The 16556-nt window shown below is 36.1% G+C and overlaps 1 protein-coding gene across 1 annotated transcript in view; it reads right to left on the minus strand.

Annotated features, from left to right (window-relative positions):
• LOC135084995 (serine proteinase stubble) overlaps window positions 1-16556 on the minus strand; it is a 70095-nt gene that overhangs the window by 39143 nt on the left and 14396 nt on the right. Inside the window, exon 2 of the mRNA XM_063979755.1 lies at window positions 7723-7979. Within this exon, the coding sequence (XP_063835825.1) occupies window positions 7723-7939 (217 nt within the window). The 5' untranslated portion in view covers window positions 7940-7979. The remainder of the gene's footprint in view (window positions 1-7722; window positions 7980-16556) is intronic.

Below are 16556 nucleotides of genomic sequence, written 5' to 3' on the forward strand. Positions count from 1 at the left end.
TTTTTCAATATTTGCACGACTAATTAAGTCAACATGTGGACATGCCAATTGTAATAATAATATCTTGTAAAACCATGTAAAAGCAAATAAATATTTCTGATTTCTGAATAATTAAAATGTCTAAAACACGAACTAAATAATATTAGACTGAGCACCACCTAACTTTGACCGTAACTATAACGATAACCGGTGTTTTAGTATGGAGTTTCACAGCTTTTTGACGTTTGTCAAAGTTAAAGTAAGTAGTGGTGCAACCCAGCCTTAGTTTTCACAATACAAGCTTAGTTTGGAGTACAGTAGTGTAATATTTCAAAACGTTAAATTGTATGTGAAATTGTGAATATTTACAGCTTTTGGGTTATGTAAGACACTATGACTAATCCTATTTCATCTTCAAGCCAAGCCCAGAGAGTTCCAGTCCATTCATTTAATTTTAAACAAACATGAAACAGGTGAAAGACATGAATCAGCTGATGTGACATGACGTGTTGGCATCATTGGCCTCAAAAGATTGCCTTTTATTGTTTTACAAGCAGGTTATACAGGGTGTGCGGATTAGTAAGCGGAAGTTGCAAGGGACATAGTACGCAAAACTGACGGCCGATGGTACAGCAAGGAGTCTCTTCTGGAGTGGAGACCTACCCGGAAAACGAAGCGTGAGACGTCCAACGACTTCATAAAGGTAGCATTTTAACTCATTGATCTTGACTCGTATTTGGGGAATATACTAAATAATATATCTACTATGGATGGACCGACGACATCGTAAAGGTAGCAGGAATGCGCTGGATGCAGGCCGCTACCAACCGGGCAACATGGAAAGCATTGGGGGAGGCCTATGTTCTGCAGTGGACGTCCTATGGCTGAGATGATGACTAATGTATCATGAGTCTTATTTTAAAAAGATGCCAATGATTTTTTCACCCTGTATAACAAACGTGAAGAGGTAAAACATTCACAGATGGGCAGACTCACTTTCTTGCTGGGATTTTTCAATGTGTGTAACGTTTTCAAAAAAGGCTCGTGTCCGTTTCGTCGCACTTTCACTTCCTCGAGTGTCGTGAGTGGAACTAGGACTATTTAGGTTTCTTTCTATTATACATATGTTCCTTTTACATCGTCTCTACCTTTTTAGGAATCTGTCCTGCAGTTTAGGAGCCTATTCTTTTTAAAATACGCACAGAAAGGATAGATTACTGAATGAATGAATAGCTTTATTCAATCATTCATTAGCTATGAACGTAAAAAAATTAACAACTCATTTTATTTTTGCAAGTACGCTTTTAAAAAGCACTTTCACGTCCCAGTATTAACCCTATCACTGCTTCAGGTCAATAAATGGGCCAGTGCTGGGAAGAACAACGCAAGAAACTTAGTTTTTATAATAAGAAGCTTCAATACTACTAAATAAAGCCATCAATGAGAGGCGACTTTATAAGAATGTAGCCCACAAATTTTATTACATGACGACAGGTCAATGACCAAAGAATCCGTTAATTAATTATTAAGTGTGTACTTTAAAACGAGATATCTATTTAGCTTTTAAAATTGAAAGAGAAGGTCACTGGTAAAGTGGTTCATGTAAAATAAAAGAAATAAGTTCCTCCCGGTTTCTCAGAAATACAAGACTTGAAGAGTTGGGAAAAAAGCAAAAAATATCCTTAAGATATTTCTGAGAAAGGAAAGCTGAATTTCTATTAGATGTTCAACATTACGGTATACTTTTAAGGATAGTAAATACATAGATGACTAATAATGAACCCTTCTAACTAAGTTAAGTAACTATATGCTGTTGTAGGAATTGTTCACAAGGAAAAGCCTTATAGACATGGATGGCTAGCTACTACATATTATTATCATCTTATCAAAGTCTGTCGCCATAACAATTAAGTTAACAGCGTTGTTATTTTTCGGCAGTTGGACGTGACATAGTCAGTTCTTCTGTAGTTAAGGACTCCGGGTGAAGCTCGCTTCCACGTTCAGCCTGGTCATCACTTTCATCCGGTGAAATGTAGGCTAAGAGCTTACCCATTGCAGCAACTGCACGCAGGAAGATTTAATGAATGCTACTGACAACACCACCCTTGTAGCGGAGTTTTGGGCTGACACTGTATAGGTTTGTTGTCGACACAAGAAGAAGAAGAAGCGGCAGCAAAAACATTTTCAGGCCAAGTGCAAAAGACTTTTAAAACTTTTAGAAGATCATGTTAATCATCAGTGAAAAGTAACAGTAGGGGAAAACAAGACCAACTCATACACGCATTTTCAATTAGCCACACTTTTGCACGGCTCGTTTGTGTTGGACGCCAAATTGATTATTTTCACTTGCACTTTCGGGGTTTTTGTAAAAAATACGTCCAGTGAGAGTCAGTTAAGGAAAGTAGAGGCGACAATACATCAAGGTAAACACTGTCTTAAATGTAGTTTTATTTGCTGCTTTTTTGCAACAGAAAAATATAGTTGATTGTACTGTCGAATATAGAAACAAGTGACTATTTCGAAAAAGTGTCTACAACTACATACACAACAACAAGTGCAGCCGTGCCCACTATACATAAAAAACTCATACGCCCGTATTCACAAACATTACTATGAGGTCTCACAGTGCGCGTGGACGGACACACAGGGTGACCCATGAACCAATCACAGATCTCTATCAACGCTGTGCGTTCGATTTGTTGCTTTGTTGTTTGTGAATACGAGCGATAAAACTCATTTATTTTTGCAGGCTTTTAAAAAGCACTCACGTCCACTGTATTAACCCCACAACTGCTTCGGGACAGGGTAACATTCGTGACATTTTTTTTTTCAAAATCGCTTTACGAAGCGAAGTAACTACATACATCAAAAACCGCTGAAATCAAGCGATTTCAAAATTTCTCTCGTTAATCCCTCGTCCTAAGTTAAATATGCTTGTGTTACGAGTGGGTTCACCAAAACGGTCTACAGGTGGGGTCCGAACCAGCGTTCCTCGGTTCTCGAGTCGGCCACTCTGACACCTTCACCACGGTAATAATATTACCGTGCCTTCACCGTTTACAGCGTTGTCGCTGTTTGTTACGACGCTTAAAGCTCTCTCGTTTATAACTTTATCAGCGGGTCTAGTCAAAACGCACTTTAAAATCGCAAACCCATCGCAAACCAGTCGCAAACAAATAAACAAATCGCAAAAGAGGTCGATAACAAAAAAGGCTTAGTCAAACGGCAAAAAATCGAATCGCAAAGCCCTACCTATCGATAATCGAAAGACTGGATTGAAATTTCCCATACAAAGGCTTAGCCAACATGCATTTAAGACTCAATCAAAATCGAATCGAATCGCAACACCCGCCATTTTCATTGCGATTACTAAAACCCCGGTGATAAGCTTCGATTCGATCAAAAACCAATAGGGTGAGTTGCACCACCTAACTTTGACCGTAACTATGACGTTAACCGGTGTTTTTTGTATGGAGTTTGACAGATTTAAGACGTTTGTCAACGTTAAACTAAGATGGTGCAACCCACCCTAAGGCTGTTTTGACAAATCCGTATCGCGATGTCGTTTTGACAGTTAGTTTGACGGCGAAGCATAGACGTAAACAGAGAGCAGAAAGAAGGAAGAAACAAATTAAAAAAAAAAAAGCTAAAAAAAGTAAAAACAATCGCAAAGTCATAGACATTTTTTAACTTTTTTTCGATTTTGAATGAACTTTTATATCGCCGCGTCGTTGGTGGTTCAATGTGCATTTTGGCTGCCATTTTCCGATCGAATCGAATTACTGGTGACGCGGCGACTGACATTAGTGAAAACTTCATATCGGTTTGCGATGGCATTTTGACTAGACCCACAGATTCCATTAGTCTAGTCTAGATTTCATTTTTATAGAGCTCTCTCTAGTGCTTAACTTAGTCTATGCCTAAGCCTAAGGTATGGTGGCGGCATGGGAGGTTGTTTTGTAACGTAAAACGTCAGCGAGACTTCAAATCTCCTTCAGTGAGTCTAGTCAAAATGCCATCGCAAACCAATAGGAAGTTTTCACTAATGGCAGCCAAAATGCACATTGAACCACCAACGACGCGGCGATATAAAAGTTCATTCAAAATCGAATAAAAGTTAAAAAATGTCTATGACTTTGCGATTGTTTTTACTTTTTTTAGCTTTTTTTTTAATTTGTTTCTTCCTTCTTTCTGCTCTCTGTTTACGTCTATGCTTCGCCGTCAAACTAACTGTCAAAACGACATCGCGATACGGATTTGTCAAAACAGCCTTAGGGTGGGTTGCACCATCTTAGTTTAACTTTGACAAACGTCTAAAATCTGTCAAACTCCATTTATTTATTTATTTATTTTTATTGGGCTATCAACATGAGATACAGTATTAAACACAATTAAAAAAATTAAGCCAAAGGTCTCTAGCTAACTGCTCCCACACAAACGATAACCACAGCATGCATAATATTATAACGTAAGCAACCCGTGAACTTTACACAATACAATAACATAATATAGTACCTAATTACGAGTATAACTTTGAATTTAAATAACAAAAAAACTCCGGTTAACGTCATAGTTACGGTCAAAGTTAGGTGGTGCAACTCACCCTATTGGTTTTCGATCGAATCGAAGCTTATCACCGGGGTTTTAGTAATCGCAATGAAAATGGCGGGTGTTGCGATTCGATTCGATTTTGATTGAGTCTTAAATGCATGTTGGCTAAGCCTTTGTATGGGAAATTTCAATCCAGTCTTTCGATTATCGATAGGTAGGGCTTTGCGATTCGATTTTTTGCCGTTTGACTAAGCCTTTTTTGTTATCGACCTCTTTTGCGATTTGTTTATTTGTTTGTGACTGGTTTGCGATGGGTTTGCGATTTTAAAGTGCGTTTTGACTAGACCCGCAGATTCATCAGTTACGTCATAATATGTCAATGTCACGCCTCTCGTACCGCTCCCATATTTCACAGGTACTGACAAAATAAATGCTAGAACTCTAGTGGGTCTAGTCAAAATGCCATCGCAAACCAATATGAAGTTTTCACTAATGTCAGTCGCCGCGTCACCAGTAATTCGATTCGATCGGAAAATGGCAGCCAAAATGCACATTGAACCACCAACGACGCGGCGACATAAAAGTTCATTCAAAATCGAATAAATGTTAAAAAATGTCTATGACTTTGCGATTGTTTTTACTTTTTTTAGCTTTTTTTTTTTAAATTAGTTTCTTCCTTCTTTCTGCTCTCTGTTTACGTCTATGCTTCGCTGTCAAATTAGCTGTCAAAACGACATCGCGATACGGATTTGTCAAAACAGCCTTAGGGTGGGTTGCACCATCTTAGTTTAACTTTGACAAACGTCTAAAATCTGTCAAACTCTATACAAAAAACACCGGTTAACGTCATAGTTACGGTCAAAGTTAGGTGGTGCAACTCACCCTATTGGTTTTCGATATAATCGAAGCTTATCACCGGGGTTTAAGTAATCGCAATGAAAATGGCGGGTGTTGCGATTCGATTCGATTTTGATTGAGTCTTAAATGCATGTTGGCTAAGCCTTTGTATGGGAAATTTCAAACCAGTCTTTCGATTATCGATAGGTAGGGCTTTGCGATTCGATTTTTTGCCGTTTGACTAAGCCTTTTTTGTTATCGACCTCTTTTGCGATTTGTTTGTTTGTTTGCGACTGGTTTGCGATGGGTTTGCGATTTTAAAGTGCGTTTTGACTAGACCCGTAGGCCTCTGACATAGCTGGAAAAACCTAACCTAAAATCTCTCAGTTGACATTAACATTACAGTAACATTAACGGAATAACTGTTATAACGTTATTTTTATTGTTACAATAAAACATTTAGTACCTTTCACCCGTTGAGGACTCAAGTACATTTTACCGCATATTAAATTAGTATAGGGGAAAGTAGTACGAGTTGATCCCCTGGGGTAAGATGATCTTTCGCGATTGTGCTGAAACCACTAACGTCATTTAGTTTCTTTCACTGGTAAAACATAGCTCTGGACACATCCCCGCCTCAGTCAAATCGTAATGGTGGCGTGAGCGATACATCGAATTTGACGAGAAAAAAGAAAAATTGTGTACTTCTGATCTAAAATGGGCATGACTTTGAGCTTATGTTACTTTTATTCAAACAATGTTTAATGTAATTACTGTTGTCGTTAGGCTTTCTATTATGTTTAATTTTAATATTTTGGCCATAAAAACGTAGCCGCGTTCTTGTAGATTATTTTACCAAATATATAACAAAAAGTGGGACTTAGGTCAAGATGATCCCTTCCTATATGTACGAGATGATCCCTGGGAATTAAAACAAAAAAGTCAATGGAGTAGGTAAAGGGAAGTGAAATAAAAGAAAGAGAACTTCATATAACTCACCTGAGTCTGAAGGAGATGATACTGAGTGGCTGTACTGAACAGAAAAGTTTTCAAGCGATACCAAGGGTGAAGGATGGATAAAATGTTATGCATGTGGAAAATGGGGCCATAAAGCATGTGCTGGGGTAGAGGGTGATGAAGGAGGTGAATTTATTTGTGACATATTCAACACAGCTCCAGCCAAAAAGCGTTTTAATTATTTAAACGCTTTTTAGCAGGTACTATGAAAGAATCAGTTATTTTCGTTATTTAATTCGTAAATGTTTTTCTTTTCTAACTTTTGAACGATTTATTCGCATAATTAGGTACTCCGAAAGGAATATAACCAGAAAAGAATAGATCATAAAACAGAATCATAGGGATCATCTTACCCCTACCTGGGGGATCATCTTACCCACAGGGGTGTACAAGATGATCACTTTGTAAGGTTTTGCAAAAAATGAAATATTTTAATGAAACCTCAATTCATTTCTGGTTTTGAGTATAAGGAAAGTTGGATATATAAATATACTAGTAGTAATCGTCTTTATTTTTGGTTTACCTTGAAAAATATGTATTTTACAGCGATTCCCGCTTAAGGGGATCATCTCGTACTACTTTCCCCTACTGTTAACAAAACGCGGTATATTATATAAATGACAGGTAATTTACAGTAAATTATAAAGATTCGGGTCAGGCGTTTAGTTTGACCAGCACTTAATATCAGTGGGTGAACTGGTAAAAATTAGTTAACCTTTTTACGTTTATAAGTTTCTGATTTTGATCGAGATTTAATCGAGATTATTGTTATTATAATAAGCTTGAATTTTAGATACTTTTCCCACGTATTCTTTGTTAAATATCAGCGACCAAAAGTATAGGAGAGACCGAGGAGAATTGTGACAGAAGAGAGTTGTGACATTGGCGATTTTTGGAAACCTTTTAACTTCAGCGAGCTTGCAAAAGCGCGTATTTGTTAGCTCAAGACTTGAACTAAAAACGCGCACTGTTACGAGCTCGCTAGTAGTTAATAAGTTCGAAATAATCAATGTCATAACTATCCTCGTTCTCCCTACAATAGCCATTTCAAAATTTCATTTTTCGTATTTTTATGACTTTACTAGCGGCCGCCCGCGACTTAGCACGCGATATAAAAGAAACCCCCATGCAAAATTTAAGACGCCTAGCTCTTGTAGTTTCTGAGATTTCGTAATGAGTGAGTCAGTGACCTTTCGCTTTATAGATATAGATTGAAACTCTTTTTTATCACTTTTTGTTAAATCCAACATACACCAAAGTGCCTCATTTTAAAGCTGTTAAAATATGCTATCATTTCAAATAAAATTAAATTATTTTTAATAACAAATTCATACATACCTTGCGCATAATTCAGGTTCAAAATAACCGGCCCAGCAGTTACAGAGTTCCAACTAAAAAGCACTTGAACCACCAGTAACGCAAACGTGAAGTTCAGGCACAACACTCTGAAGTTGTCAACTAGTGTCACTAGGTACGATTTCTGATTGTCACTGTCACACACTCGGTTTGGGCTGTGCGGGTGGCTGTAAGGCCACGTGGAGAGAGGTGGACCCATGGTGATGTGATGGAGCTATGAGCTTTGCATCTTTTGGTGCCTGGAACAAGAGAAAGGCTGTATTAGTTGAGAGTAATTTATAATCTGCAAATAGGCGTTTAAAAAGCACACATTAACGCTAGGCCACTGCTTCGGGACCCGTGCTTTCAGCACCTTCTTTCTTCTCAAGAAGAAAGGCAAGAAACTCAGTCAGTTTAGTCAGCTTTTTATTTTTTCGCCCGTATCACAGAATAAAATAAGTTGCCCGTATTCACAAACATTACTATGAGGTCCGATGTCCTAAAAATAGTTTAATAGATAGAAGTTTTTAGTTTTTGATAAACAACAGATCCTATTTCAATCAATAATAACGGAAAAGATCAAGGTATTGAACCGGGACGGCTCTAATTGATTAAAAATCCAATTAACGGTTGATTACCACGTGTAGAAGAAGCAAAATAAGCACTACGTTATATTATACGTCCCATTGCAAAATACGGGCCTCACTTCTAATTAAAAAAAAATTAGCCATTTTCAGGGCAAATACTCGTACACGTCCCAAAATATTGGTAAATTAGTAGCCACACTGCCGGAACACAACAATGCTGTTAACATTGTTGTTATTTTGGAGGTATACAATGTTCATTTTATGGGCACTTCTTCGAAATCGCATTCTTCGGCTGATTCATATGGACAAATTTCAAATTCAATTTTAGGTTTGTAACATAGACTCATATGAAAATAGGTACACCCAATAACATATATTTGGATAAGGGACTCGTTTTTGTAAAGTAGTTTTCAAGATATCGACGTTCAAATATTTTGTGCCCATATGAATCAGAATTTGTTACATATTAATCAAAAATAGAAATAAAATTTGTGATATTTATATACAATTGGCTCTAAATTAAGAAAATAATCATATTATAACAAAAACAATGATCTGTTGTTATGATAAAATGCAACGATTCCACAATAATTCGTGAAAGAACATTTTTTTGAAACTTTAGTATACATCCATAATATTTTGTCATCATCATAATCATTTCAACTGAACATAAGCCTCTCCCAATGATTTCCATAATGACCGGTTGGTAGCGGCCTGCATCCTGCACCTTCCTGTGGGAGGACGTTCTACACTGAGCTTTCCGGCACGTAGCTTCCACTCCAGAAACGTGCTATCCCATCGGCCATCATTTCTGTATACTATGTGTCCTGCCCATTATCACTTTAGCTTGCTAAAACATCGGACTATGCCACCATGCGACTTTAGATCGTTTACGGATCTCCTCATTACAGATTCGATTGCATAAAAAAACAAGCATAGTCCACTCCATAGTACACTATGCAACTTTGTGGTTCGTAAGCCTACAGTGAGAGGCCGCTTTTCAGTACAATTAGTCATCACTGATAAACACACACTGGATGTAGATTTTCATCTTATGGCACTAAGGTATTTTAGATGACTCTACTGAGCTGTATCACTTATCCAAGCTATTGTTGTTAAGACGTCCACCTACAAGGTGAAGAAGGTGAGATAGGCTTATAGAGATTGTGGCAATGGCAATCAGTTAATCTCGAAATCATTGGAGGCCTATGCTCAGCAGTATTATGTGCTATGGACGCCATAAGGATAGCTGAAATAATAATAAAAATAAATAAATCGTTGGGCAATTTCATACAGCGCCATTTAGCTACAAAATAAGCAACAAATATGCTCGTGTTATGGTTGCTAGCTTAACGGATATACTATTTATTTACTGTTTAAACACAAATTATTCTCATAAAAATGATAATGTTCTTTTTTATTCATAACAAGACCGCAATCGCACCTGGTCTTAAGTGAGATGCAGTCTGGGATGTCATTCTTAGTTAAAAAACCCTTTTTTGGTGCTTGAAAGACCAAAAACTAATTTATTTTATGATTCATAATATAGGGCCCTGACCATATGAATCACGCACAGATAAATCAGTTTTTTGCCTAAAATCGAGCAAAACTCGTCATACATACAGACTACAGTGTTGTCATTTTTCTACATGATTATATAACCCAAAAGCATCACAAGAAAGACAGATTAGATTTTTAATGCAATAATGTAATTTTATAAAGTAGGCATTGTAATCAGCATGCCACCTGAACCAAGCACAGATGAATCAAGTATTTGCCTTCGTCACACCGGGTTCTAAGCCAACCAGCTCCACGTCTGCCTTCTAGCTCATCCGTTGCAAGATGGGCTTGCCTCCACGCCAGAAACCAGACTCTCATGATTAAAACCTGACCAGTTATGGTCAAGAACAGCTCACGCCATATGAATCAGTATTTTATGCCGGACACTGCTTATTTATTTTTTTGCGAACAAACTAACTTAATTAAAATTATGACACATTTTTTTTGTAGAAGGACAACTCATTAGCTTTCGAAATAATTTTAATTTATATTGATATATCAAAAGGAAAATGCTACATCAACCATTTTGTCCCGGAAAATGGCTAACGGACACACCATATGAATCAGAGAATCACACTTCAAATATTTTTATTTTGTATAAAGACAGCAATTATGTCAAAAATGTTATTTGCGCCAGATAGGGCTATAGCTAAGCTATACGAAAAAAAATATTGCATGCCATTTTGTTAGTTGGTTACAGAACTATACCCAAAGACATCGAAAATTTTGCCTCCGAAGAAATAAACTTATGTAAGTTGTGTATTATTACTTCTGTCGCTGATGGACGTTTTGGGTAAAACTGTAAGTCCACAGTGAATTATATAAATAAATAAAATTAAATAAATACAACGAGATAAGATGCTGTGGTTAGCTTGATGTACTGTCCGTACAAACCATCCAGCGACCTTAATAAGGCCGGGGAGCGGTACAGACCAGTTTGCCGGTCGTTGGTTCGACTCCCCGCGACTGCAGTTTGCGCTGCACATATGAAAGGTTTTCTATTTGTTTTATGTTTTGAAGGCTTTGTTTTAGTGCCTATCGTTAGTCTTTAGGAAATAAAATTATGTTTTGTGTTTTAAAAACTAAAATCTCATAAAACTCAATTTGTTTTTGCAGGTAGACTTTTAAACACTTTTACACGTCCCATTGTTGACCCTACCACTTCGTTAGGACAATAAATGGACCAAGCTGAGATGAAGTGGCGCATGAAATTCAGTTACTATTAAATTGTTATTGTGTGAGTGAATTTTGTAATAATAATGTACATATTTTAATCCTCGTACATTAAAACTCATATTATTCTTTAAAGAGTAATGAAAGAAAAAAAAATAAGATCATTTCGATATATTCCTGTAAGTATATTTTTCCTTACTATCTTGACTATTACTAATATGTAGTTACCAACAAATCTGAAGAATTATTTTTGTTTTTGTGTTTTATCAAATTAATTATTTTAATATACATTCAAACTGAAGAAACATGACAAATTAAGTGTCAATCATTAATAAAACTAATTAATTAACCTGCTTTTATGCTTGTTATTAATACAATCAATCTTTTGATAACATTATTAATCAATCAAATTTGACATGTATTCAAGAGTTGGCGTCGCTAGCGCGTTGATGTCTTTTCTATGCAAATCGTATTTTAGGCTTTGTTACGGTGTTTATTAGTGAAAATGTAAGCTTTTGAAGTTGTTTTTACATAATAAGATGTAGTAAATGCAACTAGATTTATTTACATCTTAAGGATCTTAAGTTACTTTAATGGCTGATAACAATCTAATCAAAATAAAGTCTGTTATTGTAAACTACGTAATTGAAAGAAGTATTACTTATCGAAATTTTTTTACATTTGGTTCTAACGAATTATTTATTTTATTTATATTTACTATGCTTTATCTTTAGTAATATTATAAATGCGAAAGAAACTCTGTCTGTCTGTCTTGCTTTCACGCCTGAACCACTGAACCGATTTTGATGTTTAGCATGGAGATAGTTTGAGTCCCGGGAAAGGACATAGGATAGTTTTTATCCAGGTTTTTGAAACAGGGACGCGCGCGATAAAGTTTTTTTGTGACAGACGAAATTCCACGCGGGCGAAAAGCTAGTTATTACATATATTTACCCGTTACATATTTCATTTAAATAGTGTCTTAAATCCTCTTCATACAAATGAAATAAGTTCTATTTGAAAACATTACAAGACACATTTTGCGTTTTGTCTAATTCGCAAAATTAGGGGGCTAGAAAAATGATTTCTTAATTCAGCTACAAATATGCGAAAAATTGCAAATTTGATAATATACCTAGAAACTTAACGGCTACAAGCAGTTTAACCGGCAAACTACCGGTGACTCAGATCATAGAAGGGAATAGATGTGAAACGGGGGCGTGGCGCGTGTCTCCGTGATATGCCCAGAAACGAACATCGCCCGCGACGCCAGGTTAGTCGCGATTCAGTCGTACTGAGGAAATGTTCTCCGATATTGTTGGATAATGCGTCGTAACGTGCAATAACATAAGTGAAACGAAGAACTACAGGAACAATGAAGTCATTTACCACATGTAAGTATTGCAAATCCATTGGTATTTTGCTTATAAATAAAAAAACTAAACATTTTTACGAACGAATTCAGTGCCGTGACATTTACTGCGATATCGAAATTAGTGGTGATAAAAATTCAAACACGTTGTACATTGACGATTTAGTTAGCAACCACTTTATGTCATGCGTAACTACTGCGCAATGTATTTTATTTCTTCCGATATCCACTGACGCGTGAAAATACACAGTACGGCCGCATGTGCCGGTCGTAACATAGTGCAGGGCTCGTGTTCTAATACGGTTTCCTATTATCGATAAATAGAAGTAAATTATTATTTTCTATTTTCTAATTTTGAATGAAAAAATCATGAGTTGCTTCCGATTTTTAAGTTTTTACAAAAACAATAACAATAGTAGAAGGGATTAGTAACTGTCAACTATGTAATTACTATAAGAGCTAGTTGAAAGCCTAATATAGGCATTATTTTTGATAAACATAGGCGGTACGAATTTCGCCATAATTAAAAAGTTAATGCGCGATAGTAGTTAATAATAATTACAGTGATCCTGTTATTATTATTAAAGTAAATAATAATATATTACCAATATTGTAAATACTGGTAAAAATCGCAAGTACTTACTTAACCCATGACTTTTCATACAAACTTTGTCAGTCTATAACTTCTATACTCCATCGATAACGACATTGAGCTTTGGTTGGGGTAAATCAATATAAGGTAACTTCATTTAGTCCCAATAATTGATTCGTCCATACAAAATGGAACTGACTCCTTTATGCAAAAATCGTTAAAGAACATAATAATAACGTATAATAATAAAAAGGTTTTCATACAAGCATTTTTAAACCAATTTCGAGCCTTGCCCCCAGGATTTAAAGTATCGATATCTTATCGACTCCATTTTATCTTTCTTCTCTCTAATTGCTTTTTTCAAAGTGTGCGTCACGTCACGCGGCCATTGATTGGCCATAAGGCACGCCTTCTGGCCAATCACAGCACTTTTAAGCCGGTTGCACATGTTGTCGTAGACTCTCAGTCGCTTTGTTTTTACACAGTTGAATGTGTGTGTGGGAGCTGTGGTGGGGGAAATGTGGGGACACTGGTTCTCGTTGTAGTTACGCGCGACTTCATATCTATTCTCTTTCTATGATCTGAGACCGGTGACGACCGGCCGGTACCGGTAGGGTTGCCAACTTTTTTTTCAAAATATAAAGTAGGTATATCTAAGGTCGGAGAAGGAAAACAGACAGTATTTCAAAACAATAAACAGTTTAGCTCTAAATCGCGTACCTAAATGTAATTGGGCATTTACTTTTAAAAATATCTATGGATACGGATACTAGTGATGTTTGCTGAAAACAGTATTTTATATACTTTTTTTTGTTCAACAGTAAAAAGTATAATTTGGTGAAAAACAGTATAATTGGCAACCCTAGGTACCGGTCCTTGTCGGAAGCGGAATGTGGACGGTGGCGCCATCTACCGCAATTAAACGACTTAACGGAGGCTAATGAGTGATTATTTATAAATCGCGAACGGTATATGAAGTATGTTAACCCTTTAACCAGTTTAAAAAGGTATTTTTAGTCGATTTTGCAACTTATTTTAACAAACATAAAATTCAAAAGACAGTGGCAACAACTCATGTAAATTATTAAAGGAGGTGTAAGGGAAATATATTGAAAGGCTTTAGGATATGTTTCGAAGAATTTAATCTGCGTAACTTTCCTGTAAGGATTTTTAAAAAATACTAGCGGCCGCCCGCGACTTCGTACGCGTGGATCCCGTTTTACCACCTTTTCCCGAATTTTCTTTGCTATAAACCTCACGGAGCCCGAGACCTTTCCAACGAATGCAAAACCGTGGAAATCGGTTCGTGCGTTCTGGAGTTATAGCGTCAGGGAGGAAAACCCGACTTATTTTTATACAGTGTGAGTCACGTTAAAGTGTACATATGAAAATAGATGAAACTAGACCTATTTTTATCGACAAAAAAGAGGTCAAAAAATTTTTGAGATTTTTTTTAAATTTTTTATAGAATTTTTTTCTTCCAATTACTTATTGTAAAGAAAACATAATAACTTTTAAACTAAGCGGTATATCCTGATAAAATAAAAACAGTAATAATGCTAAATAACAGGCAATACTAAAAATGTACATCAAATACACAAAAGAGGCCAAAAAATAATAATAAATCATACTTTTTGAAAAAAATCTGCTTTTAAATTCGTGTTTTTTTTGTTATTTGATAAATTTCTCCAAAAAATGCCCCTATAACCGGTGGTTTTTACTACTTTGTATTATTCTCTATCGTATTACCTTCGTAAAACCAAAAATCGCATGTCTCTATCCCTATCACAACATTTGCAATGATCGTTTGAACTAAGCCTCTCCGGGCGCGCTATTCAACGCTTCGTTAACAACGAAACTGAAAATGGCTCTAGATTTGTAATTTAGATAAAGACAAGTTAAATTTCAAATAAAAACAAAAGATTTCGAAGTAAAATAAGCATTTTAGTTAAAATTAAAATGTTCTCTACCTGCAGCGGAGAATAATGTTGTGGCAGGCCTTTGTTCAAACGCTCATAGCAAATGTTGTGATAGGGATAGAGACATACGATTTTTGGTTTTACAAAGATAATACGATAGAAAATAATACAAAGTAATAAAAACCACCTGTTATAGGGGCATTTTTTGGAGAAATTTATCAAATAACCAAAAAAACACGAATTTAAAAGCAGATTTTTTTCAAAAAGTATCATTTTTTATTATTTGTTGGCCTTTTTGTGTATTTTATGTATTTTTTTAGTATCGCCTGTTATTTAGCATTATTACTGTTTTTATTTTATCAGGATATACCGCTTAGTTTAAAAGTTATTACGTTTTCTTTACAATAAGTAATTGGAAGGAAAAAAATTCTATAAATTTAAAAAAAAATATATAAAAAAAAAATTTACCTCTTTTTTGTCGATAAAAATAGGTCTAGTTTCATCTATTTTCATATGTACACTTTAACGTGACTCACACTGTATAGTAGATAATAATATTTTATTTTGAAGTTAGCTCAAAAGCTGACTTGATTTGATGAATATCGCTCATCATTATTACTTATCTAGCGTTTAGATCAGTCACTGCCTGAGATATGGGAGAGGCACGGGACAAACATATTGTGACAGGGCATACAATTCTGAAGTCTCTGACGACCGTCACAAAATCACCCTCCCGTGCCGCTCCGTGGTTTCCGGCTACTGGGACCGCAATTAACTGGGACCGCGGTCCCAGTCGCTGGATCCATAAAAATTAAATATTTTTCTTCCAGCGACTAGGACCACTCATAGATAACTTAAAGAAATATATTATTCAAGCTAAAATCGGTACAGTACTAAAATTTATGAGTGGTCCCAGTCACGGTAATACTATCTATACAGTATTCCAACTCGGCCATATGTTTGAAATAAATCTCAACAGCTGCGCGGTACGTCACAGAATGACAACATGCGATAGGGCTGCTCACCTACAGTACCCATTTTAATTACATCTGCCTACTTAGAATTTGTATCTACACTCGCGAGCAAAAGTATGGAATCACTTACATGAAGTTGTTTCCACGCGAACTTGTGTACTAACGAATTTGTTAGGAACAAAAAAAGTGGCACCATTTTAAAGATTAAACTTTTATCTTTAAATTGATACCAAATTCATTTAAATCACACCAGTACTTAAAAAGATATCCCGGCTGATGTGAAGAAGTAACGAAAAAGACATGTATGAACTGTTTGATACGTCGCGAGTTGCGGCCTATTTACCCCCTATAATTCAGGCGGGCGAAGTCGTAGGCAAAAGCTGGTTTTATACAATGTAATTTTCAGATCAAACTGACTGAAAATGACCATTTTTGACAGTTAATGACTAGTTTTTGACCAATTTGACCGTAAATGACGGTCAGTCAAATTCAATCACTTTAGTCATTTTCAACACTAGGTCACCGCGTCCATTCGGCACATTCCCGACACCCCCGACTTTTGCATCTCGAGAATTTCGAAGGAAAGCTCGCGTTGCGTCTATTTATATGAAGTTACAATACTGTATGATATTATTACCGTGTCCCAGTCGCCGGAAACCT

Source organism: Ostrinia nubilalis, chromosome 27, assembly GCF_963855985.1.
Source record: "Ostrinia nubilalis chromosome 27, ilOstNubi1.1, whole genome shotgun sequence".
Lineage (NCBI taxonomy): Eukaryota > Metazoa > Arthropoda > Insecta > Lepidoptera > Crambidae > Ostrinia > Ostrinia nubilalis.